At 39.8% G+C, this 27,447-nt stretch overlaps 2 protein-coding genes across 5 annotated transcripts in view; one reads left to right on the forward strand and one right to left on the reverse strand.

The window, feature by feature from the left end:
• The window catches only part of rufy2 (RUN and FYVE domain containing 2), a 90,027-nt gene extending 88,056 nt beyond the window's left edge, over nucleotides 1-1,971 (forward strand). For both annotated transcript variants that reach the window (XM_039737700.1, XM_039737691.1), the window contains exon 18: nucleotides 966-1,971. In XM_039737700.1, coding sequence (XP_039593634.1) covers nucleotides 966-1,109 — 144 coding nt within the window. In that variant the 3' untranslated portion in view covers nucleotides 1,110-1,971. The remainder of the gene's footprint in view (nucleotides 1-965) is intronic.
• The window catches only part of hnrnph3 (heterogeneous nuclear ribonucleoprotein H3 (2H9)), a 57,022-nt gene that overhangs the window by 15,877 nt on the left and 13,698 nt on the right, over nucleotides 1-27,447 (reverse strand). The window contains exons 3-12 of one of the 3 annotated variants that reach the window (XM_039737719.1): nucleotides 23,623-23,778; nucleotides 23,296-23,439; nucleotides 22,723-22,861; nucleotides 20,307-20,548; nucleotides 17,740-17,832; nucleotides 15,687-15,802; nucleotides 15,127-15,262; nucleotides 14,424-14,480; nucleotides 6,374-6,463; nucleotides 2,107-2,609 (exon numbers count right to left, since the gene is read on the reverse strand). In XM_039737719.1, coding sequence (XP_039593653.1) covers nucleotides 2,500-2,609; nucleotides 6,374-6,463; nucleotides 14,424-14,480; nucleotides 15,127-15,262; nucleotides 15,687-15,802; nucleotides 17,740-17,832; nucleotides 20,307-20,548; nucleotides 22,723-22,861; nucleotides 23,296-23,439; nucleotides 23,623-23,778 — 1,283 coding nt within the window. In that variant the 3' untranslated portion in view covers nucleotides 2,107-2,499. Of the gene's footprint in view, nucleotides 1-2,106; nucleotides 2,610-6,373; nucleotides 6,464-14,423; nucleotides 14,481-15,126; nucleotides 15,263-15,686; nucleotides 15,803-17,739; nucleotides 17,833-20,306; nucleotides 20,549-22,722; nucleotides 22,862-23,295; nucleotides 23,440-23,622; nucleotides 23,779-27,447 lie in introns of those variants that run through there. The other 2 variants (XM_039737720.1, XM_039737723.1) reach the window with 2 other exon arrangements.

Raw genomic sequence — 27,447 nt, forward strand, 5'->3', positions numbered from 1 at the left:
AAATGAATCTGATTTGTCTAAATGAGCATTTCATACAACAAGCGGCTCTGTTTGTGGTGTGAGTGCAGAAAGGGCTTCTTTCTCATCACCTGCCATACAGATGGTCTTTGTGTAAATTGTGCTGAATTGTAGAACGACGTACAGCTACATCATCTGCAGCGAGATGTTCTTGCAGGTCTTTGGAGGTGATCTGTGGGTTGTCTGTAACCATTCTCACAATCCAGCCCATGCCGCTCTTGTATTTTTCTTGGCCTGCCAGACCTGCTGGGTTTAACAGCAACTGTGCCTGTGGCCTTCCATTTCCTGATTACATTCCTTACAGTTGAAACTGACAGTTTAAACCTCTGAGCTTTTTGTAGCCTTCCCCTAAACCATCAGACTGAACAATCTTTGTTTTCAGATCTTTTGAGAGTTGATTTGAGGATCCCATGCTGTCTGTCGCTCTTCACAGGAGAGTCAAAGGGAAGGAAGCCCAACTTGCCATTGACCACCTTAAATACCTTTGACCACTCATGACTGGACCCACCTGTCTATGAAGTTCAAGGCTTAACGAGCTCATCCAACCAATTTGTGTTGCCAGTAATCAGCACTGAGCAGCGACAGGCATTCAAATCAGCACAATGACAAGGGGACCCACATTTGTGCACAGCCAGTTTTTCACATTTGATTTAATTCCATACAACTAAATACTGCGTCACTAAAAATGTGTTTGTAAAACACCCCAGTGCTCAGAAAGACATACCACCATTATCTTTTTTGTAGAGTCAATTATTATGCCGGCTGAGAGGAGTTCCCAAACTTTTTCATATGACTGTATGTGAATTTGCTTTTTGAGTATGAAGTGACTTTTCAGTCCCACTCAGTTGTAGTCAATGAAGTGACACTCCAAGTTAACTGGATATTTGTGTGATTTGCAAGTTCAGCTCAGTTTCTCTTCTTGCTAATGTTGATGTCTTTGGTTGCAGCATCATTGTAGAAACTGCGGTGAGATCTTCTGCAATAGCTGTTCAGACAACGAACTGCCACTGCCAGCCTCACCAAAGCCTGTGCGAGTCTGCAACACCTGCTATGGGATGCTCCTGCAACGCTGCTCATCAAGTGCCACGTGAAGTCTCCATGCCCAACAACCTCACAACTGGCACACTTTGAATCTGCTCGAGGACTTGCGTTCTTTACATTAGGGGTGGATCTTGAAGTAAATAGCCATCAGGGTCTAACAGCCTCCACATTTTATGCAGGTGCTTTCTGGGACTCTCCTGCACTTTACTACACTAATCATCTCCAACATGATTTCTCTGCTGTGCCAAAACCCTTCAAGGTGCTGGGCTGTCAAAGCCAGGAAGGTGCCACTCTGGTGAATTATCACAAAAGTGACCGCTGCCCCCAGGGCCATCAAGGGGATGCTGCCTGAAAACACGAGACGGCCTGAATGGATCTGCGGCACCGATGAGGCTAATCATGAACAATAGAAAGCCAGGGAGTGAAATGCTGAACCTTGGAGCGTTTATGTTGTTACTAAAATGTGGAAAATGATGTATTGCTGGACGTTATTGCCAATTAAGTTTGCTTTATACAAGAATAATAAGGACATCCCCATCACCTCCCCAAAATCAGACTGCACTGCTGGACTGATGGTACAGCAATATTAAACCTACATTATTAACATGGAGGCACTATGGTATAATAAAAAGAAAATCTGAATTTTAGATGTAGTGAGAAAAAAAATTATATAACGTGTTTTATATCTTTGTTTTATTTGCCAGTTAAAATTAATGAACAACAAACTGGAAGAAACGCTCTGCCTCTACTGGTTAGGAGTTTAACGCACTAATCCAGTCCAACTCGCCATAGGCTGCAGTTGTCTTTGAAAAGCTGTAATAAGTGGACTTTTGATGTTCATGTATTTTGTATGTTTTATTACATATTAATCAGAACACTGACTAATTTATATTAAATTTCATATTTGCTGTAGTTAGATGGCCACTGTTGCTTTGTCTCTTTCCAGCCTCAGACAAGGAGGCCGAGAACCTCAAAATGGCCACAGTGCCAAAACACAGAAAAAAAAAAGAAAAAAAAAAAAGTTAAAAACAATGCAAAACCAAACCATTTAAGAAACACTATTAAAACTTTTATTTCTGTAAAGGTCAGAAGGTTGGAAACAGAACCCATCTTTACTCTGAAGACAGCCACAGGGGTAAGTAACCAACTATAAAAACAGAGGAGCCGCAGCGAGATCTACCCTCTTCAAGGGTTCTTAGAAAAGTCTTAACATGAAAACACAAGCAGATCAATAGAAAAGTTTAATAAGCAAAATGTACAACAGCAGGCTTCTTTTATGGAGAGACCTCAAAGTGTCTTGGTAACATTCTAAGACACTGGGAACATCTTAAGAACGCACATCTAAAATGCATAATAATAAAAAACACTCCTCCCTTTCTTATAAAGAGTTTGAAGTACAAGTTTAATTTAGCCTGGTCCATTGGAAACAAAAACCTTCACTTAAAACAGTCCTCCTCGGTTGCCTCCTCGCATGCCCAGGGCTCCAGCCATACTGCTAAACCCACCGCCGCCGCCAACACCACCACCTCCTCCTCCTCCTCCTCCTCGACCTGTAAAACACAACAAGCCACATTCGTTATGTTCAGCAATGAGAGGCCAATCAAACGTGGACACCAAGGTAGAATGTAAGCCCCCCCATCACACCACATGACGTTTCAGTAATGTTGTGTTGTAGCCGTCGTGGAGTTCAACTTGCCCTGACCAAATCAAATCAAATGGGCACGTATGGAGGGTCGGTGCTGGCCATTCGTACCATCTGTGTGACCCCATTTGTCCACAAACAAACATGCAGTCTTTCTAGTGCACCACCACCTACTTACTGCCTGGCCATTCTCCAGGTTCACCACTTCTTATACCCTTATAACAATACTATTGTGGTGCCGAGAGTTGTGAGGGGGTCCCCAACATTTCTAGTCCTATCGTCAGACATGCTGTCCTGTCCTGTGCCTGCAGCTGTTATATAGTGCACTTTGGCCAGCATGCGCATTGACTTGACGCTCTCTTTAATGGACAGAAATCAGGGAGGACTTGAATGTTCTCTGGCTACTGAGGAGTCAATTGTGACCTACAAGAATTTCTGGAAAGTCTCCTCAGGCACAAATGTCTGCAGTTCTTTGGCTTGGCCCATTGGTTTGTGCTATCAACACTGCAAATGTTTGGCTCAGTTTTTTAGGAAATGAGAGAAAAAAAATTGCACTGTACTTCCAAACGCTCCTTACTCGTACTCCATTCTCACTACTTCAAAAGCACAAATCGACCAACTCATCATACCTCCTTAATGGAGTTCACAATCACACGTCCAGTAGAAACCAACCTGCATCTTCAGTCTAATGCAGGGCACACAATAATAGTACAGTGGCAAGGAAAAGTAAGTGAACCCTTTGGAAATAACTGCTTATGTATAAACGTGCCTTATAAATACTAACACAAAGCAATGGTTTCAAACATAAAACATCTGTTGCTGCCTGTTGTGCCAGCTGTCAGCGCCCGTTTGCAGCAGCAGCAGCTCGATGGCCTTGCGAGGTGCACTGGGGTGGCAGTTGCAGTGAAACGCAATATGGTTTGTACCTCCTGTCATCCCAGGCGAACGCTGCCGTCGGCGCATCAGCTACACAAACGTGTTCAGCATCACGATCAGCTGACGCCGGTACCTCACTTTCATCTTCGATTTCCATCTTCATATCACTTCAAAAATCAAAATCAGAGTCCAATTCAGCGATAATACAAAAAAAGTTTTGCTTTGAGCATTCACTTTGGTATCTCTCCATATGCCACTTAAGAAGCTGTTTGCTCTTCGCTACTCACGTACGCACAGCGAATCGAGGTCAAATCAACAAAGCTGACTTTCCTTCTAGCAAAAGTGTATTGAAAAGCGCTGTAATAAGAAGATCACTGATCTCTACTGAACGCTAGCAAGACTGAGGCTTTCAAAATAACAATTGTGTTAACGTACAATAAAACTGTCTGTGTTAATTAATGTGTGAACACGATAACGCTTTAACTTGCCCAGCCCTGGCAGAGAGAGAGATGGGCTGATCATCTCAGTTAAAATAACAAACACACACAGTCTGTGTTAACTAATAATGCTAACGTTTTTGCACTGTTCTTATACGGAATACAACATTCAAAATGAATTTTTGAGGGGTTTACATAAACCCCTAGGCTAATTAAGTCAACAAAAGCAATTTGGATGCCAACTGATGAAATAAAAGGTTTTAGTCGCTGAGCAGTAAAAACCCATTGTGCCATGGGTGCCATTGACATACAATAAGCATCTCCCAAGGTGAAGTGTCCCTCGTACAGAAGAGAAGATCTCTGATCAAGAAATGAAGCTGGAAAGGGTGAAAAAAATTTCAAGGGGTCTACTCACTCATCGGTGCACAGACAGCCAGCCTGTGCACAAACAGATGATTTAGTGCTGTGCCTGCTCTCCCTGGAGGTGGGTACCCAGCAATGACACCAAAGACAAAGCCGAATGCTTAAAGAACACCCCCCAGAGTAACTGCTATAAGGCTTAAAGGAATCGCTGGGACAGGTGAACATCTCCGTTCATGAATCTAAAATATGCCAAACACTGAACAGGCATGGTGTCCAAAGTAGGACACCAAGGAGGAAGCCTCTGCTCTCCAATTAAATTGCTTCTGCATTAAGTTTGCCAAAGGCCACCTAAACCCTCCAAAAGCTATTGGGAAAATGTTTTGTTGACCAATGAAACTACAGTTGAATTGTTAAGGAATAATATGCAGCAGTGCATAATGGTGAGCAGCAGGAGGACATCACCCTAACAGTAGTGGGTGACGTCAGGATTTGGGGCTGCTTTGTTGACACAGGACCTGGATAGCTTGCCATCATTAATGGGAAAATGAACACCCAAGTTTATCAAGGTATCCTACAGGATGGCAGTCCACCAGTTGAGAATGAGTAAAGGTACAAAAGGACAACGACCCTGAACACTGAAGTAAAACTGCAATAGAATGGCTTCAAAAACTAAAAGTGCTTCTTGGTGTCCCAGTCAGAGCTCAAACCTTAACTTAATGGAGATGCTGTGAGAGGTCCTCCATTGACACCACAGTTCCTAAGAATATGGCCAAGCTGAAGCAGTTCTGTGATAGAGAATGGTCCAGAGGTCCTCCTGAGTGTTGTGCAGACTGACCCATAGCTACTGAAAGTGTGACTGCTAAAGCAGCAATTCAAGGGTTCACTTACTTTTCCCCCCAGCAAACTGAGAACGTTTAGTACGTCTACTCAATAAAGACAGGAAAGATGAGAGATTGTGTGTCATTAGTGTAAGCATACTGGGTTTGTGTACACTTGTGTAAAAGGCTTCAAATTAACAGGAGCTTCTTCTGTGAATACTGGGCATATCCATGGTCTCCAGAATTAACAGGAATCCATTTAATAAAAATCTCTCTCTCATTGAGGGTGAATGGGGCGGGGGGGTAGCACTGAAGTGTGCATCGGATGGCTGCCTATTGAGTGGGGGCGATTCACTACCCGCCTTTGGCCACGCCGTGTTCATTCTCAGTGGGCAGACGCTGCAGGCAGCATATTGTAGTGGAAGTGAATGTGAGGTGAGCTGGTGATGAACCGCCCCTCGCCGCCCCCATTCATTCTCAATAGCAAGCCTCCTTGTACTGTTACGCAAATAGCAGGAAGTTGTCTCTCGTCAGTACATCAGACATGTTGACGACTGGTGCCTTCCTGCTGTGATAGCGTGTACAGTGCTGTGCAGAAGAGCTCATCTTAATCTTTTGTCTTCATACTTCAACAATGTCTCTGAAACACAAATCTGATGCAAGTGCTGGTGATACAGTAAAGAAGAGAAAAACCATCGCCATTGAAAATAAAGTAGAAATAATAAAAAGGTCAGAGGTGAAACGCCATCATTCATTGGCAGAGCACTTGGTTACAGTCAGTCAACAATAGCATTTATTAAATTTATGTACCTGTTCCGACTTGCATACAAATTCGACTCAAGTACAAACCTACAGTCCCTATCTTGTACGTAACCTGGGGACTGCGCATATATTTGCTTTTCACGAGAGAACTACATAACGGATTTAGATAATTGTTTCTTTTTCTATAATTTGCTTAACATTCCGGTTGATTTTGCGACTTCTCATCGCGCCAAGAATCATAGTTGGCTTGCAGGAGGGATATATTCACACTAATCCGAGACACAGGCTGCAGGCCAAGGGGAGTGGGGAGCCAGGCAGGGCCCTCCTCACCGTCCTTTTCCACCACTATGCGGGCAGAGCTGTGAGGCACAGCTACTTTTTACTAAACTGTTTCTGCCAACTTGTGACATACTTACCATATCCTCCCATATTGTCCGGGCTTGCATAGCCACCTTCGTAAGTTCCAAGTAGTCCAGTTTTACCGGAACTGTAACTCCATGGATTACCTAAAAACCACAGAAAAATAACTGATCACAATAATATCACGAAATCAACAAACCACATTGTTCAGTAGAGGATTTCTCTAATTCTAAATAAATAATTTATTTTTAATTAAAATTAAATCTTTACAACTATATGGTTTTGAATAAAATTAAACCAAAAAAGTTACACATTGTCTGCTCGGACACAATACAAAAACAGAAAGCCTGTATGAATAAAAATATTTACAGGACACCAAAATCACCACAAGACATATGCTTTGTACTGAAATATTTCGGATTCAAGGAATGTAGAGAGAGAGAGAAAAAAAATTGGGATAGCAAGCTGCAAGTACAAGAAATGTTTCAATTTCCCAAATGAAATTTGACCATCTAGAAGTGTACATCAATCAACATCACAAAATGTTGATTACTGCATTACTGGCCTCTGCCCATGCCGTGCTGCTGCCTGGCACTAAGGGGCCAGGGTTCATGTCCCGGATCCTCCCTGCATGCTCTCCCGGAGTCTATGCAGGTTTCCTCCCACAGTCCTCATGCTACTTATATTGGCATCCAAAACAGTCCAACAAACAATACAGATGGATTCCACTTGCCCCGATACTGCCGTTCCATTGTTGCAATGTCCTGGTGAACCTTCCACTCTGTTCATCAATAACTGCACTAAGATGAGCAAGGAAGAAGTCTGAGTATGAATGCAGAAAATTAACCTTCAGCGACATGTGTAATTTCATGGTTTTGAATGTCTGAAGTTGGTTGTCAATCAGATGCGAACAACGTGGTGCTGTGCAGTCGTCAACAAAATTCTCGATGACGACATCCTTGAAAGCCTTCCATATAAATTTCAAGTTTACTAGCAGAACTGCTGATCATTGATGACATGTCTGATTTATGGACCAGCAAAAAAAAAATCTGACTCAAATATCCAAATGCTTAAACTTCCTTGTTCTTTGCTTTCATGCAGTTTTTATTCAGTCAAAGTTCTGTTTAAAGAGGAGGTAAAACATCCGATTGGTTAACAAATGATTTACGCACGTGCAACACCTTCCTGCACTTATGGAGCGGTAACTTCTTTTTAATGTAATGCAACTCTTTCACATGGCTGTTCCGTTCACAGTACTTGGTGTATCAGAGCTCCATTCCTTGTGCCAGTGCACTACTTCTATCACACCACAGTTGTTTCACTGGTCATCATTGTACTGTACAAGTACACTTAGAATATGGCAGGACAGGAATTCTATTAACAAGAATGGTGGGTCTGAGGCTAAGGATCTGCACTGGTATCTGGAAGGTAACCTGTTCAAATCCCATTACTGCTAGAAGGAAGCAAAGACCCTTAACCTGAAAATTGATCCAGGGGTACCGTACAATGGCTGACCCGCAAAAAGACACTATCCCCCTCAGGGATTGATAGGAGTGTGTGTATATATATTAAAAACACAAATCTTCCAAAAATAGGAAGATTTAAAATATGATCAGCAGGCAAAAATTTCTAATATGCCCAAAAGTGTTAAGTAAAACCATTTTTTGTTGCCTAGTATAAACTGAAAAGTCTATACAGGATTTGTACGTTATCAGCTCAAAATGTACACTACCAAACCTAATTTTCATTTGTACACAAGCACTCTGCTAAAACGCTATGAACTGTGCTATACAAGCAGAGAGCGGATCAGCGAGCGGAAGCAGAGAGCGGCGGCGTCTCCCACAGGCACGTAGCCCTTTGAAAGCACACGAGCAAGTTCACCTGAGATAAAGCCGGCAGCTGACCAGTAGAAATAACCGGCAGTGAGAAATTAAAGTCGATCACTTAGCGGGTGGTGGAAACTTAAAAGCGACGGTGATTCAGCTCAACACGGAAAGCGCAGAAGCACCTATAAAACGGCAAAGATGACTTCAACATTTAATGTAAGTTCTATCTGCTCTCTGCCCATCGAGGGCACGGTTTATATGTTGTGTGTCCTGCAGTATGTACAGCTCAGGTTTTCCGGCCGACAGTGCAGATAGCTTCACCTGCCAAAAATGTTTAGTTAATTTAGAGTTGGTCGGGAAAATACGCGAATTGGAGGACCGCGTTAGGAATCTGATAGCGATTAGGCAAACCGAAAATTGGATCGACTCGGTTTGTTTAGACAATTCGGCTACATCTGATTCGCTTCAGTCTCTCCAGGTCCCACTGTAGTCAGTGCGAGGCCGAAATCAGCAGCACCAATTCAGCCACAGGGCGAGTGGGTAACAGTAAGACGGGGGTCTAAGAATCCAAAATTTAGTCCCCCAGCACCCAGGTCACCAATTCGGACCCAGAACAGGTTCTCAGCTCTCCGCAGCGCCTGTGGAAACTGAGAATAATAAAGTGCTCATAATTGGCGATTCCATAGTGCGGAATGTTAGAATTCCAAACTATGTTAAACCAGCAGTTAATGTTAAGTGCCTTGCAGGGGCCAAGATTTCTGGCATAAAGGCCGCATTGGACCGTGTTGCCGACGATGAAGTATCTACCTTATTGCTGCATGTCGGCACTAATGATATTTATTTACAGCAATCTGAGGTATTAAAGCGAACTTCATCTCTCTATGCACCAAAGCTAAAACAAAATGTCGGAATTTAATTGTATCTGGTCCCTTACCAAGATTGTATAGAGGGATGTGATTTATAGCAGATTGCATTCCTTTCACTGCTGGCTAGAAACCTGGTGTGCAAATAAAAGCATAGCATTTGTGAACAATTGGGATGATTTTTGGGAAAGGCCTGGATTTTTCAGAAGAGATGGTCTTCATCCTAACTGGAGGGATCTTATGTATTATCCCAAAATATGGCAGCAAAACTGCCTGGTTGACTGATTAGAGCACCATCCAGGCCGCAGTCATGTGATCTTAAATCACAGGCTGTTCTTTATCCCACCTGTTATTTTCCTGAAGCTGTTACCCATAATCCCTGTTGTGGGGCATCCAGTAAATTTAGTCTTGAACAAACCATAAATTAATTGATAACCAAAAATAAGGTGTATAATTAGACCAAGGGATAAAACCAGACACTCCACCAGGGGCATCTGTAATAGAAATTTAATTCAAATTAAAACAAAAATATATCAGCAGTTCAGAAAGAACCATGCAGTTTTAAATGCTGTTTATTGAACATTCGCTCTCTTGGCACTAAAGCTGTTTTGGTAAATGATATAATATTAAGTACAAAATCTGATCTGTGTCTTCTTACTGAAACCTGGCTTAGTAAATGTGACACTGTTCCCTAGCTGAGGCGTCACCAGATGGATACTCGTTCCTTCATAAGTCTAGAGATTCTGGTCGAGGAGGAGGCCTTGGAATAATTCATTGTAACAAAATGCAAATCACTCCTAAAAATTTAGGCAACTTTACATCCTTTGAGGCATTCATTTTAAATATTAAAACAGATTCCAACACAATTATAGTGCTAGTCTACAGACCACCAGGGCCATATTCATTGTTCATGACTGAATTTAGCAACCTTCTGTCTGATTTGGCTATAAATTATGATCACGTAGTTCTGATGGGGATTTTAATGTACACATTGATGTGGAAACTGACACTTTTAGCAAATGTTTTACTTATTTGTTAAATTCAGTAGGATTTTGTCAGATTGTCAAAGGTCCAACTCATAATCATAACCATACATTAGATTTAATTATAACTTACAAAGTTGAAATTCAAAATTTAAATATTACTCCATTAAATGTAGTTATTTCCGATCACTTCTTAATTACGTTTGATTTAGTTCTGCCCATGCCAGCGCTCGCAGATTAAAACAAAGACAGTGCGACATCTAGATTGTAATTCTGCTTCAAAATTTATAGATACCTTGAGTAAGTCGAGTGTAATTGTGGAAAACCATTTAGATCAGTTAACATCAAATGTAAACGTGGAAAACAATTTAGATCAGCTAACATCACATTATAATGTGACCTTGAGAGATGCTCTGGACACAGTGGCTCCCTAAAAACAAAAGTGATCAAAGCACATAGAAACTCTCCCTGGTTTAATGAAAACACTCGAGCTCTTAAATTAGAGTGTCGAAAACTGGAGCGCAGATGGAGAACAACAAAGCTACATGTCTTTCAAATTGCATGGACAGAGAGTGTTAATAAATATAAAAGGCCCTCTTTAAAGCTCGCTCAGAATACTATTCTACATTAATAGATAGCAATAATAAAAATCCTAGGGTACTTTTTAGAGCAGTGGCTAAATTAACAAATGGGAATTCAGATCAACAGTGCAAAATACCAACAGATATTAGCAGTACAGACTTTATGAACTTCTTCAATGAGAAAATTAAAAATATAAGATCCCAGATCTCAGCATCACAGTACAAACCAAATACTAGCTTAGCAGACCCTGCCTCACATTGTATTCAGCACTTTAATAATTTTAATCCTGTAACTGAGCAGGAAGTCTTAACTTTAATTTAAAATGAAGCCCACTACTTGTTCCCTAGATCCAGTGCCAACAAAACTAGTAAAAGTGCAATGGATGTTCTTGTAGCACCATTCTAAACATTATCAATAGTTCATTATTGCATGGCACAGTACCTGATGCACTAAAAGTGTCAGTCATTAAACCTTTACTTAAAAAGTCAGACCTAGACCCACACATACTAAATAACTATAGGCCTATTTCAAATTTACCATTTCTCTCTAAAATACTAGAAAAGTAGTCGCCAGTCAGCTTCAGTCACACCTTACCATTACAATTTATTTGAGAAATTCCAGTCTGGCTTTCGCACTGGTCATAGTACAGAAACGGCACTAACACGGGTTGTAAATGACATTCTGATATCCTCTGATGAAGGAAATTCCACTGTAATTATGTTGTTGGACTTAAGTGCAGCATTTGACACCATTGACCATTCTATTTTACTGCACAGGCTAGAAAACGATGTTGGGCTTACAGGCCCGTGCTCGCTTGGTTCAGTTCTTATTTATCAAATCGATTCCAGTATGTACAGAAATGTGCTGACAGTACTCCATCATTATACACAGAAGTTCAATATGGTGTCCGCAGGGCTCAGTACTGGGACCTTTACTGTTTTCACTTTACATGCTTCCACTGGGATCTCTCATTAGGAAACATAATGTTAATTTTCACTGTATGCAGATGACACCCAGTTATACCTTTCATTTAAATCAAATGAAGTTTCTCCGATGTTGTCTTTAATTAGTTGTGTTAGTGAATTAAAGGAATGGATGAATGAGAACTACTTGTCTTTAAATACAGATAAAACAGAGATGTTAATTGTTGGAGGGAATGACGCTGATCACAGCAATATTTTGTCGTCATTTAACTCAGTTGGAATCCCAATTAATTTTACTGAATCAGCCCGCAATCTAGGAGTTATCTTTGACTCTAGCATGTCATTTAAAGCGCATATTACAAAGTCGTCCAAAACATGTTTTTCCATCTTAAAAATATTAGGAAATTAAGGCTTTCTAAATAAACAGGATTGTGAGAAATTAATTCATGCATTTATCTCTAGTAGGATTGACTACTGCAATGCGGTGTTCACTGGCTGTTCAAACTGTTCTCTATACAGCCTCCAGTTAATCCAAAATGCGCTGCAAGAATTATTACAAGAACAAGAAAATATGAACACATAACCCCAGTTCTTAAATCTTTACACTGGCTCCCAGTTAAATTTAGGGCAGATTTCAAAATCCTCCTTTTAACATATAAAGCATTAAATGGCCAAGGTCCGCTTACTTGTCTGAACTTATCATGACTTACAAACCTGAGCACATTAAGATCTCAAGATGCCGGTCTGCTTAGGATTCCAAGGATTAATAAAATAACAGTGGGAGGTCGAGCTTTTAGTTACAGGGCCCCTAAACTGTGGAATGGTCTTCCTGCTTCCATAAGAGATGCCCCCTCGGTCTCAGCCTTTAAATCCCGGCTGAAGACTCACTACTTCAGTTTAGCATATCCTGACTAGAGCTGCTGATTAACTGTACATACTGCATCTCTGTTGTTAGTCATTAGCACTATAACATAAGTAACATGATAATTATATTTGAATACTAACCCTCACCTATTCTGTTTCTTTTCTCGGTACCCAAATGTGGCCATTGGTGCCACGGCCCACCTGCCAAGTTGTTTGCCTGCCTATGGTAAAGTCATCCCTGATGGAGGATCACAGGAATCATGGGAAAGAGAGGTCCTTTCATCGGAGCAATGTTTCAGCCGTGGCATGGCCAAATGGAGATGCAGCTAGATGGATGAGGTCTCCAGGACTCTAAAAATATCGAAACCTAATTATGTCATATCATCTACTGTTAAACCGTAATTCTAAAATTTTTATTATGCTGTCTTAAGGAATTGTTCTGTTGTGTATATTGTATTGTATTGACCCCCTACTTTTGACACCTACTGCACGCCCAACCTACCTGGAAAGGGGTCTCTCTTTGAACTGCCTTTCCCGAGGTTTCTTCCATTTTCCCTACAAGGTTTTATTGGGAGTTTTTCCTTGTCTTCTCAGAGAGTCAAGGCTGGGGGGCTGTCAAAAGGCAGGGCCTGTTAAAGCCCATTGCGGCACTTCCTGTGTGATTTTGGGCTATACAAAAATAAACTGTATTGTATTGTATTGTATTATACTCTGTTCACTGGATCCTAAAGGTTCAATCTTCTATACTTATGAATTCTATCCTGATTATTACAGAATGTTAAATTTAGACAGGCTTCATCTCTGTATTTTAAAACAGTCACTGGTTATGCCTAAAAATTACTGCAGCTGTACTTCACAAATTCTAAAGTTAGCCCAGCTTAGATCAGGGTGATTAAAATGCACCATAACTGTAACAACTGCCTTCTAAACTAACTGTGCACTTAAATTGTCTACCATGTGGGGTCTTGAACACACTCTCAAGATCAGGCTTCTATTCCTAAAGGTTTCTAGATCAATCCAGACATTCCCACTAATCAACCAATTAAAGAGGACTTGCACAGAGATCCTGTTTACATGACAGGAAACACCTACTACCCCCACCCTCCCCACTGCAACCCAAAAAAGTCTGTCTGTCCTGGAAATACAGTATGTATTCTTCATCTAAGTTATATTGACAGGTTTTTGATAGGATCATAATAATCACAATTACGCTCCACTACATACACTTTCATTTTCACATTTTTGATATTCCTAGTATTAGAGCAAGCTATTAATGTTTTACTTTGTCAATTAAAACTTCAGGCTATACATTTCCTTGTGAATATGTTTTTATCCTATTGCTTCCCCTTTATGCTAAGTTGAAAACCTGGCCTGTCCTAAACTGCCTGCCTCCATATTCCCTAGTTTAAATAAACCTTGTCTAAGCTATTCATTCGCCCCACTCAACACATTGGTGCCCTCCCAGGTTAACTGTAACCTGTCTTGACACAGAAGGGTCCATCTGTTCTAGAAGAAGTCCCAATGTCCCATAAACCTGTGTCCTCCTATTCTACACCAAGATTTGAGTCTCGTGTTATACCCTGTAATCTTTTTTGTCAGTGTAACCTGGACTGCTACTTAGCACAGGCAGAACTTCAGAGAAGCCCACCTTATTAGTTCAGCTTTTCAGCCTGGCACCTAATCCTTTAAATGTGGATTGCAAAACAGATTCTGCCCCTATATACCTCCTTTGTTCCAAAATAGACAAGGACTACTGGAACAGCACACTCCCCCATATCCTCCTCTCTATGCTCCTGTGCTCACCCTGATCAAAATGTCATTTACCCAAAGACAAATGTCTAGTGGTTTTAGATTTCCACAAGAACCTGCTGTAGATGCACATCATATTTTAATTGCATGTCACTGTTCATCACCTGTAGACTTCAAAGCAAATCATGGTCTTCCACTTTAATTGAAGTATCCAACATTAAGTCTTTGGCATATTCATTGTAAGAGATGTAATTGTATAATTGTGTAATTTCACTAGCAAAAGATAGATTTTTAGATCTCAAAAACAGTTACTAACCCATCTCGGAGTTACCGCTGGCAGTAGAATTCAAAAACAGCTCAATGTAGCGGTGCTCTAGAAACAAAAACAGTTAATAATTAGATAAACCTAATTCATTCGGACCATTGGCAAAGCGTGGGTTATTAGTTAAATTTATACTGTCATCTTAAACTAGTTATTACTATAATTCAAAATCTATGTGGTGATGCAAAAAAGTTTAACTGACCCAGAGATGCCAGGAAAACTGTTAAATCATGTGGCTAAGATAACCAAGTGTAACCCATGCAGGGATCAGCAATCATGGTGATGCTCGAGTTCTGCTAGAATGAAACCACATGGGTCTGTTTTGAATTTAGCTTTAAGATTTTTGGGTGTCGTCTCTCAAGGAAGCTGGTCTGTCATCTAATGAAAGTGAGACTGGATGAAAATGTGGTAGAGATTGAGGAAAAGCTAAATGGGGCAGGGCGAAGTGACAGCAAACATAAAATCAAAACAGCAAATGCAGATTAATCCACTACTACTAAGAAAGCAGGCATTATCTTACAAAAACTGGTGTAGTAGCAAAGCACATTCCTCAAGTGAAAAAGCTCAGCATGACAATTGTTCTTAAGCTACTAGGAGCATAATAGCAGTTTTCATGGACTTTACTATAAAATTGTACACTCCTGCACTCCTGATGCTACTGTAGAAATTTAAAACAAAAATACTCCTTAATACATACGCATGTGGTTTTTGTCTTTAGACATGGCTGATACTGCATCTTCATGTGTTCCAAATTCTACATCAGCTTCTCCAGTAGCCTTTCCATTGGGAGTCACATCGATGTTAACTCTCACGGGATTTAATGGAGAGAAAAACTAAAGAGAACACATTTAAATTAGCGTTAGAAATTATTATTCACTGTTCTGGAGAAACTAAAACTTCATAAACTGCAACTGGACACGGCTAATCAGTAAAAGGGGATTAATGAGAAACACAGCAGAATACTGAGTGACCATCCTGAACTGTTAACATATATAGTTAGTGAATCTCTATCCATTGTTAGGACTAGAACACAACTAAATGAATAAAAATAAACTTTTGTTCAATCACTGCTCCCTGAACTTTAGACCAATAGGCTGTCCCTTTAAATCCCAATTGTGATTGATTGTAGGACCCTGAACAAGTCACTTAACACCTGTGCACCAACTGTAAAATAAATGTAATGTTTCTGTGAACAAATTGTGTCAGCCAAATAATTTCTCAAAACTACTATCTTAGAAATGATACAAGTCATCATACTTTAGCAATATCTGCTTCTGTGGCTCTGAAAGGAAGGCCTCTCATATGGACAAAATGGCCACTGTGAAAACCAGAACTGGCATCTCCAGAGCCGCGGAAGCCCGGTCCACTCACACCTGGGGGAAAGAAAACAAAAATAAAAAACAACAAATACTATCGTAAAAAAGGGAACCAGTCAGTCATGCTTTTTCAAGAAACACTAAATCAAGGTAGCTCCATGATAGCTAATGAAGCCTGTGTAACCTATAAAATAGTAAGAAATTTGTTTTATTGTAAAAACCAAGACAACTGAGCTATGCACTTGTGAAGTTTAAATTTCTCCATTAGAATTTTACAAAATCACCATCTCAAATCATACATGGTCTCTTTTTAAAGCAACCATAAAATATAGTGCATCCGGAAAGTAATCACAGCGCATCACTTTTTACACATGTTATGTTACAGCCTTATTCCAAAATGAATTCATTTTTTTCCTCATAATTCTACACACAACACCCCATAATGACAACGTGAAAAGTTTACTTGAGATTTTTGCAAATTTATTAAAAATAAAAAATTGAGAAAGCACATGTATATAAGTATTCACAGCCTTTGCCATGAAGCTCAAAATTGAGCTCAGGTGCATCCTGTTTCCCCTGATCATCCTTGAGATGTTTCTGCAGCTTAATTGGAGTCCACCAGTGGTAAATTCAGTTGACTGGACATGATTTGGAAAGGCACACACCTGTCTATATAAGGTCCCACAGTTGACAGTTCATGTCAGAGCACAAACCAAGCATGACGTCAAAGGAATTGTCTGTAGACCTCCGAGACAGGATTGTCTCAAGGCCCAAATCTAGGGAAGGATACAGAAAAATTTTTGCTGCTTTGAAGCTCCCAGTGAGCACAGTGGCCTCCATCATCCGCAAGCTGAAGAAGTTCAAAACCACCAGGACTTCCTAGAGCTGGCCGGCCCTCTAAACTGAGCGATCGGGGGAGAAGGGCCTTAGTCAGGGAGGTGCTCTGTGGAGACAGGAGAACCTTCCAGAAGGACAACCATCTCTACAGCAATCCACCAATCAGGCCTGTATGGTAGAATGGCCAGACGGAAGCCACTCCTTAGTAAAAGGCAGCCTGCCTGGAGTTTGCCAAAAGGCACCTGAAGGACTCTCAGACCATGAGAAACAAAATTCTCTGGTCTGATGAGACAAAGATTGAACTCTTTGGTGTGAATGCCAGGCATCACGTTTGGAGAAAGCCAGGCACCGCTCATCACCAAGGCAATACCATCCCTATAGTGAAGCATGGTGGTGGCAGCATCATGCTGTGGGGATGTTTCTCAGTGGCAGGAACTGGGAGACTAGTCAGGATAAAGTGAAAGATGACTGCAGCAATGTACAGACACATCCTGGATGAAAACCTGTTCCACAGCACTCTTGACCTCAGACTGGGGAGATGGTTCATCTTTCAGCAGGACAACGACCCTAAACACACAGCCAAGATATCAAAGGAGTGGCTTCAGGACAACTCTGTGAATGTCCTTGAGTGGCCCAGCCAGAGCCCAGACTTGAATCCGATTGAACATCTCTGGAGAGATCTGAAAATGGCTGCGCACTGACACTTCTCATCCAACCTGATGGAGCTTGAGAGGTGCTGCAAAGAGGAATGGGTGAACCTGGCCAAGGATAGGTGTGCCAAGCTTGTGGCATCATATTTAAAAAGACTTGAGGCAGTAATTGCTGCCAAAGGTGCATCGACAAAGTATTGAGCAAAGGCTGTGAATACTTATGTACATGTGATTTCTCAGTTTTTTTTATTTTTAATAAATTTGCATAAACCTCAAGTAAACTTTTTTCATGTTGCCAGTATGGGGTGTTGTGTGTAGAATTCTGAGGAAAAAAATTAATTCAATCCATTTTGGAATAAGGCTGTAACATAACAAAATGTGGAAAAAGTGATGTGCTGTGAATACTTTCCAGATGCACTGTATGTGAAGTGGTACAAATAAACACAACGGCAAAGTTCCAAGATCTGGACAGCCAGCACAAAGAACAAGAAAAAGATTCAAAATCACCTCTGCCTTGGTCAGCCCTCATTCGGTCATCAAACATGCCATTGCCAAAGCAATAGTTATTGAAGCCATTAAAGTTGTCAAATCTTCCATAACCTTGAAGAAAAAGAATGAATTTGTATTACACAACATTAAGGCAGCACTCAAACAAATTAAGACAGTTTTAGAATTACATTAACATATGCACACACAAAAAAAACTAATCTCTAGATGTTGCAGATTTTTTGAAAATAAACTAGCATTGGTGACCCACTACACAAGTTTGAGTGGGACAGCATGTCAAGTTTAACTACTGCAGTTGGTGGTTCTCGTCACATTCAGGAGATCAGATTACACAATTATCACAGGGGTTAAAAAAATTCATGAATTGCTCACAATTTCTCAGCATCATCAAAATTTCACATGTGCGCTGCCTTGAGTGTTGGATGACTGCATTAATGTTTTTTTGGATATGGCAAGTTCAGGTTCACCCCAAATCTAGGCACATCCCTTTCTTTTATCCATTCTGTCATGGCATGACAAAACCACCACCGACGGATAAGCTTCCTTTCTGTTAACGCAGTTCAAAACAGTTTTTCTTCATTCCTTGCAATCATAATGTATTTACTGTACTTTTCAATGACCACTCACACACTCATTAGCTTTCGGACACACATACATCTCCAAAACAATCTGTTTAATTTTTTTTTTGCAAGGTACAGAATGCTACAACAGAGTCACTATTAGATGTCACACTAAGACTGGCAGTCACAGGCACTCAGAGTGACTTAATATAGATTAGATTGATAGATAGACATGAGTATACCGTTGGGGGGGGGGGTTGCAGATTAGGAGGAAATCATTAAGAGCAAACAGTTTTTAAAAGCCTAAGGAATGAGAAACAAATACTTGAACTGTATACCATGGATAAGGATTAATTTGTTCATAATGTTTTAATTACAATAGGCTATATCCACATAGTAGTGGTGACATACATCTGGTGAAATGTCAGCCAATTCTATAGTCCATACTGCAGTTGTAATTTTAGTTTAGTGACGAAAATGTCCAAGAAAAAGCAGCTTCGGTGTACAGACCGCTCTAAAGCTGAACACTTGGGTACCTTTGTGTTGAGCTTCCAGTTAGTACAACAAAGTACTCAGTTTTCATATATTTCCCACTGACGTGGAAACTCGATCTAAATGGATCATTGCTATCCAGAGAGAGAGAGAGAGAGCACACTAAAGTTAATCCCCATACGAGAGTTTGTAGCAGTCATTTAAAAAATAAATAAAAAAAATTGCAAGCCAAGGTCTGGGACAGGGCAGCCAATGTTGAAGGGAGCGGTTCCTGTGTTGTTTGAGTGGAACAATTTCTCTGTTACACTTTCAAGATGGGTTTGGAAGAGGAGAAAGCAACAGACGGAGGATGACACACCAGGCATGAAGGATGAAAAGAATCAGAGGACCACAACAGCTCCGCATCCTGCACTTGTTGACCTAGCATTTGATGAAAATGTCTCACGGAGAGGAGATCCTCCAGCTCGGCAAACAAATTGAGACCCTTACAATGAAGCAGTGGCTTAGCATTCACCGTTTTGCTGGTTCAGCCAGAGACAGACATTCACTTTTTCACAAGGGAAGAGGTCCAGCAGACTCAGATGGCTCAATATGCTTAAATGGATTGCTTGCCTTTTGTCACACTAGTTGGAAAAAGCACATGCGACTGTGCAGAGTTGCCGTTTTTAAAGGCAGTCCTGATATTGATGATGTAATGCCAGCTCACTCTCTTGGTGAATCAACCTTGGCCGATATACTTGTCTAGTGCTGTAAAGCTTACATAAATATTCATGTGTCCCTGAATAAAGTTTAATAGCGAATTACTGAAATTGTTTTTTTAAAGAAGCCTAATGTAATCACATTTGTCCCATGTAAGTTGTATGTATGTACATCCGCATCTTACCTTCGTAATTGTGGATATAGCTTGAAACTTACAGTTTAAGGCCTTTCTACTTCTTAGCTCCGGACATTAGACACAATGTTTGAATAATGCCCAGATTTATGGTAAGTGACGCAAGTCACATGTCTTGAAGCAATCAAAAAAACATCATAGCTAGTACATTTTGACATCGTACCAGAAAAGCAGCTGCTGGCTCACACGGAATCCGGAAGACAGTGCGCATATAGCCTATTAAACAGTAACTGACAATCACATTAATACCTCTGCATAGTTCTGGCCTCAGAAAAGAGAAACTGGTTTCATATTAAAATACTGCAATTACCATCACTTTTACTCAACAAAGTAGGAGACACACACTTAGCCAAGGCCCCCCAAGAACCAAGAATGTATTCGGCAGAATCTGCCAAATTACATCACCCCACACAAGTTCTGAAAACATTTCATAAATTAACATCCCTATGGAAAAAAAGGCACTAATGTCCTGAAATGCAGCTTATGAAAAAATTAAAGTTAAATGTGTGAACATGGTAACTGCAATAAAACATACTTGCAAAATGTAGGGATAGGTATTGTTAAATACATATATATTCACTCAGCATAAAGAGAGAGGTTTAAAAACAAAAATTGTAACAAACCACCACCATATCCACCCGGTCCGCGCATTGGATCTAACAAGCTTCCGCCGCTGCCTCCTCCTCCACCACCACCACCGCCACCTCCGCCTCCTCCTCCTCCTCTACCAGGCAAAGGTCCAAAAAATCCTCCACGCCCAGGCATTGGCCTATCGTATGGTCCAGGTCTTTGTACCATCATCCTTCGTGGCTGTTCATAGTATGCCTGAATTGCATTGCTACTGCTCTTGAAAATTTCAATGTACCTATCCAAATCAACATACCAAAAATTACAACAAGAAATATATATTTTTTTCATTTGTACATGTAACCTATTAATAAAGCAACATCTGAAAGCTCAGTGATTTACAGTTTTACTGATTGTAAAATTCTGAAGAGCTAGTTAAATGGTGGAGTAACATCAAAACAAAGCTCAAACCTGCTACAATGTGGTGGAACTCTACTGTACTAAAAAAATGTTACTAAAATATTTTATATATAACAACATTACAGAATGTGGGTAGAAAATTAGAAGCACTTGCAAATAATGGGACAAAAACCAAAGTTAAAATATTCAGCCACTTCACATACACATTTTGATCCATACTGTATGAATTTGAGATTGAGTGTTTTACACTATATATTTAATTCACTTAACCATATTTGTTTTGAATAAAGAGCTCTGTACTTATTACATGACAAGTGAACCAACAGAGAAAGGTCAACCTGCAACTTGCTGTTCTGCTGTCAGAATAAACTTCTATCACCCCCACAATAAAATGAAGGCAAAACCCATTACTGTGGAATGGAGTAAACCACGGTGTACAGACAGACAACTTCACCATTTTCTATACCACAGACACCTGACACTTTGCACAAATCTAAATCATTCCTATTGCGCAAGGCTGCATTAAAAGACAACTTGCTTCCTAATTATTAAATTTAAGCCATTAAGTACTGGCAATGGATCAGGTAGTGCTCACGCTTTCAAACCTGGGAGACAAAAGTACTAATTACTGGCAATGTGTAAAATCCTTAATTTAAAATTACTGACCCACATCTAACATGTAGCACAATAATCTTTTCAATACAACAACTATAGCTTTCCTTCACCCCATTTGACAAAAGAGGACCTCACATCAACTCTACTTACAAAGAGAAAAAAAACACAGCAATAGTGCATTCACTGTCAAAAACATGAGAAGAATACATACAAAACAACATTACCAAGCAAAACAATCCTGCAGCATCTGATGTTAACCAATGCAGGCTTTGGAATCCCAGTCCACCATTCTCATACCACAAAATAATCCCTTCTCTCACTGCCAGTAGGTTGGTTTTGTAAGAACAGACACATGTCCCATTTCATCACAATGGCACCTTTAAACCCCTTTGGGTGCCCTTCCAGCCAAGTCCTAAAACACACACACACTGTCTGTGGCAACCATACAGAGACAGTAGGTTAGCACTCCCTCAAGCAGTGCAGGACATCCCCAGCACATTTGAGTTGACCAGGTCTTCAAGTCTGTCTCTTTGCGGTCTATTCCCTAAATAGAGAAACCGGCTCTCCAATTTTAGGTTAGTGTGGTGCTATCTGTTTTCATTAGGCCAAAAACTACGGGCACCTGTGCCCTGTGTTCTCCCGTCTGGGCCATTTCTCACAATTCCTTGTATGGGTATGTCTGGCTACTACCCTTCTGATAATCCAGAACATGTGCACTCCCACACTGGGAAAGGTAACTGCTCAACCCTGCCCAATGTATTGGGTCTTTCTCCTGCAAATAAGACATGCCTACTTAAAAAATGATAAATATTAATATAACTGACTTTACCATCTATAGTGCCTTTTATAACAAGGAAATGCCAAGACATATTACAAGTACAGAGCTCTGTAACTGTAGCATGTGTAGTTTATTGATGTTCACTGAGACACAGAGGCTGCTGTTATTCCATAACAATAATTAAATATTTCCGACAAGCCATCAATTTCAGGAATGCCGAGACATTTAATTTTTGTGTAACTGGAGCGATTCCTTACTCAGCTACAAAATATACTAGCATGTCTTTTTTGAAGGGGCATAGAAATCAATATAGAAAACCCAAAGTAAGCAGGTGCTACTAATTTATATGATAGTACCTATATTTGCATCAGTCACAAATTAAACATTTATAAAAGGAGGACTTAGCAGATGAAACCATTATTGTGCACATCATATGTATTATAGAATCCCTAAATGATACAATCCTTCCTCATTACTGTCCATGAAAATTTGTGTTGCAACATTTCAAAATAAATTGGTAACTATACAAAGCACACCAATAAATTAATCATTTTATAATCTCATCTTAATTTGCATGACCCCTCCTCCCTCATTCAGCCCCCTCTATCACCCAAAGTAATTAGTAACATTAATTACCATCCCATTCTTTCCATCCCCACCTGTGCCCTATTCTTTCCTTGTGTTTCCCCAGAGCTTTTTCTGCTATCTCCTTTGAAGCAAACTGCACGAAGGCTTCCCCTGTGTTTCTCCCCTGGTAGTCCATCGGCAATGTTATCCCATTTGGCACGATTTTCAACCCTTTAACCCAAGGACAAATAACCCCATCAAGGGGTAACATGTTAAAAGCCGTGACATTCTCACTGTTCCCAACATTATAAATAATTAACTACAGCTCTTAAAACCCATTTTTACTGTCCTGTTTAAATTCAGAAAATCTATTATTAATGTCAGACTTTACATAAAATCAATGGTATGTTAATTTATATACATTTCTAACACTTAAAACATTTTCAATAAAATGGTACACACTCTAACCAATATTTTATACATTTTTAAAATGCGAGAGATTATAGATTTGTTTTTCACTTTAATAAAATTAAACAATTACATCAACCTTCAAGGAGAGACTAACATATCAAGAATTAACATTACAGACTAAAGTTATACAGAACAGCCAATCACTTCATGTAAACAAATAGTGTTCAAACAAATTTTTCGCAGAGCGAAGGTACCTGAAAAGAACTGCACAATTTCTTCCTTGCTGCAGCCAAATGGCAGTCCCCGAAGACGTACCATACAACCACTGCTGCTGTCATAATCACTGGGGCCACAACGGTTCAAGATCCAGTCCATTTCACTCCTATCTGACTTAAAAACTAAAAATATGAATAGGGGAAGGAATTAAAAATAATAGTACACTAGAATTTGTTTGTAGTCAATACTGGTTTTCACATCAAGATATACTGTGCCTAATGATCTGACACGACTCAATTTTTCCAAGGCACAAACAAGGTCAACTGGAGTTACTCGAAACCAAGAATGGGTATATCACTCCATACCTTCAATGTATCTATGGCCCATGTACTTTCGATCCTTTTCAAGAGCTGTTATTTGGTCTTCCGCTGTTGCCAGCTCTACAAAAGCCTCCCCACTTGTTTTTCCTTCTTTTGTAAAAGTAAAATTTATGCCATCAACTCCACCTAAAACTTTGCAATCTGGAGGGAAAGATGGATCATTTTCAGAAGACTAAAACAACAAAAAAAAATCTAAATAAAAAAGCACAGAATGAAAGGATTAACATTTTATACTTTGAAATTCATATTTTAAAACTCAATATTTGCTGCTGTTCATAAGCTTATGAAACATTAAATCAAAATCGCACAATCATGAAACTCACTCCAAAACGTCAGCCAAGTATTTACAAAAAAAAAATAAAAAACACCTCTATGCACTTTCCCCCACTAACGAAGCACATACATATATTTTTTTCCCCAAGTTTGAAGCACAGAAATATGAGGAAAGTAATCATTATGTAATCTAGAGGCTAGATTTAGTGTACTTACAGGTATAGTATTTGGACTATTGCCATTGCACTTAACATGTTGCTTATAGCAGATATGGTTAGAACAGGCAAAGAAGGCGGAGAAGGCTAGCTACTGGCTGTGTCTGCGGAGGATAGTTTTTGGGGCTTAACCACACAGAAAGGTCAGCTGTAGGGAGTGGCAGGGAGACATCCCCATTTGGCCACTAACACCCCCAAAATCTGGGTTGATGTACTGGGTAGGGGACCAAACAATAGTGAACGGTGTCACCAGCTGACACCACTGCAGCTGACCAAATAGGCACTGGTAGAAGTACTCCAGGGAAATGCCATGCAAGAATACCACCACCTGTACAATAAACTGTACACATAATGCCTGCTTTTACTCATATGCAAATGATACACCTAATATTCCTTCTAATATATCCTTCATTATTGTCGAGTTGGATGAGTAATAACTGCTTGTCCTTTATTATTTTTAAAATACAATAGAGCAATAAAGCCCTGTCACATTTCAGCTCAATGCGTCTTACCAAAAAGGCACAGAATTTAAGTGCTACCTTTAACACTGGCTACTCACATCACACACATTATAGCACTAGCTTAACCTTCCCCATCTTAACAATATAGAAAAAAACGTTTTCCCCAAAACATGAAGGATGTGAAGAAGTCAATTTATGCTCTCTCCTATAACCCCAAAGTCAAACTGACTGATGTAATTCATTATTATGCACAAGCTTTTCAAACTGTTCTACTTGTAGTTAATAGCATTTAAAAATGCTAATGCAAGAATCGTTATTAGAGCAGGGAAGTAGAACAACACAACTGCCATTCTTAAACACCCATTCACACTTGAGCACTGTTAATTTCCAACATTTGTTTGGATTTTTTCAAGCTTTTTTTTATCTAGCATGATTTTATTGGCCATTTCTCATGCGGTTTTCAAGATCTTGTCAATCATTTTTCTATTTTGGTTTAAAAGAAGCATCTGAAGGGAAAATATGATCGATATCATTTCCATTTTGTAGGTTGTGAGGTGTTGTGAATTGATTTTTGCGATTGTAGCCTGTCTATAACTTTATTGTTTCTTATCCTGGCAATTACATTACTGAAGAGGTGTCGTCAGCATCATGGGAATACATATCAAGTTCACCCTGTTCTACAAGAAAAGTAGTCTAGAGTAGGGGTGTGCGATATTGAGAAAAAAGGAGAAAAAAAAAAAAAAAACAAAATTGATATTTTCTGGGACTTTGACGATAACGATAATTCCAAGATAATGTAATGTATTATTTCAAATTATATTGAATTATATTTTTGTCCTCTATAACTTTACTTATCAGGTCCTTTTGTATTTTTAAACGTCATAATAAATAAGATCAATTTAACCTAAAGAGGAACCCCAAATTACACACCAATCGCAATATGAAGCCTATGCCCAAAACAAGGTAGCCTCTTCCAGTTATTAATCCGTAGTGCACTGACAACGTTAGCCCCGCTGTCTGTTGTCATGCAAACCATGCGGTCTTCTCACAGTGACCATGATACCAGCGCATCTTTCAGACCTTGCGCAATGATGTCGCCAGTGTGATCTTGTGGGAAGTAGGATGTTTGCAAACAAAAGCTTTGCAGTTGCCAGTTTTCGTCAATGAAATGCATGGAAAAGGTATGGCTCGGATGTTCGGCTTGACCACAAATCCGTTGTTGTGGCAAAATGTGAAACCATTTGCAGTTTATGCGTCAGAGTTTGGCGACACGAATCATACAACTTAGGCAGAGCTGTTTGACTGAAATATTTTCGGCCAGGCAGTGTGTTCCTTGGGTCTAAAGTATTCAATAGCTGTTTGTTCACTCATTTTGAGGCAGGGAGCGACGCTAACTTGCGGCTTGCTGGACGTTCACGCTTATGCAACTCACTTTGCGCACGCGTAGTGGTCTATACTGTTGCATTAGTGAATGAACTCATTCTTTTTTTTCCAAAGCAAGTTACACACTCGATATTTTAATTCCGCACATCGTTAATACAGCAATTAAGATATAATCGTAAACGATGTATATCGCACACGCCTAGTCTAGAGGACACTTTTGGACTCCCTATGTAGTAGGCAGCATTCTGGAAAATTCCATAAGTAATGGTATGCAAGAAAAAAAAAATCATTTATTTAGCAAAAATTAAAACGACAAAAACAGCTTCATGTGGTCATCTAGTAGCAACTAGTAAGGAAGGGATTATTGTGCACTCTGGTAATCAACTCAGAACAATTCGACATAGATTGTATTCATACATTTTTAATCCTGCATGGGCTGAGGAGTAAATTTAATCTGCATGGTTTCGGAACACCGAGAGTCAATGATTATCTCAATAGCACTGGGGTGTAGGGAAGCACCCCACTTGGGAGAAGCTGTACCCACCACTTTTAAGATTCAATTACAGAGTGAAGCAGAAAAGAGTGGGCTGTGTGCAATCTGTTAACAAAAGCATATTAATAAGTATGTTCAGTTTTAACACAGTTATATGATAAAGATATTTTGAAACAGCGTGATGTGGTGGTACAACAGCAAGTGCTCGCCCAAGACTGCGGATAGAAAAAAACAGCATGGATATTATTTACTTTACGAAGGACTCAACATACTTTCTTTATTGAGAAGAATAACTGACACATTAAGTATTTAGTATTGAAACAGATTAACAAGTACAGCTTAAAATGCATAATATCAATCCAGAAATGGCCAGGCACATGAAATTTCTCATATGGTGTTGTGAGGAAGAAGTCTGCACTACCACTTTGCCTATTTGTTAAAACATCTGCACTAAACTCTAACCGGATTATAACTAAATGTTTAACATTTGTTAAATTATTCAGTGGATTGCAAACTACATACCTTAATCATTAGCGGTCACTAGAAAACCAATGCACATGTGTGCACGATGACAGCTGCATTCCCCCCCCCAGAGTCAATGAGCTATAGGCTTCCTGTAAAAATACCTCCAAAATGGTCTTTTCATTTACAGGCATTTCGAGTATTCCTATTGATTTCAATGGGACAAGCATTTGGCCGAAAAAAAGATTGAAAACTACTACATGCACTGTTGCTAAAACACGTGAAGTGTCACTGAAAATAATAAGTAACTTTTTAAGTGGTTTAGGAGCGTTCTGGTGTAGAACTTAAACGCTACAAAAATGCTTAGGTATGAATGGGCCGCCAAGTCTTTACACTGGCCTTTAGTTAAATTAATATTAACAAAATTCTTCTTACATAAACGCTTTAAATTGCCTAGGCCACACTTCCCACAGTATATCCTATATTTTCAAAACATCAGTCTACTAAAGATTACAAGTATTAG

The sequence above is a fragment of the Polypterus senegalus genome, chromosome 1 (assembly GCF_016835505.1).
Source record: "Polypterus senegalus isolate Bchr_013 chromosome 1, ASM1683550v1, whole genome shotgun sequence".
Taxonomy (NCBI): Eukaryota; Metazoa; Chordata; class Cladistia; order Polypteriformes; family Polypteridae; genus Polypterus; species Polypterus senegalus.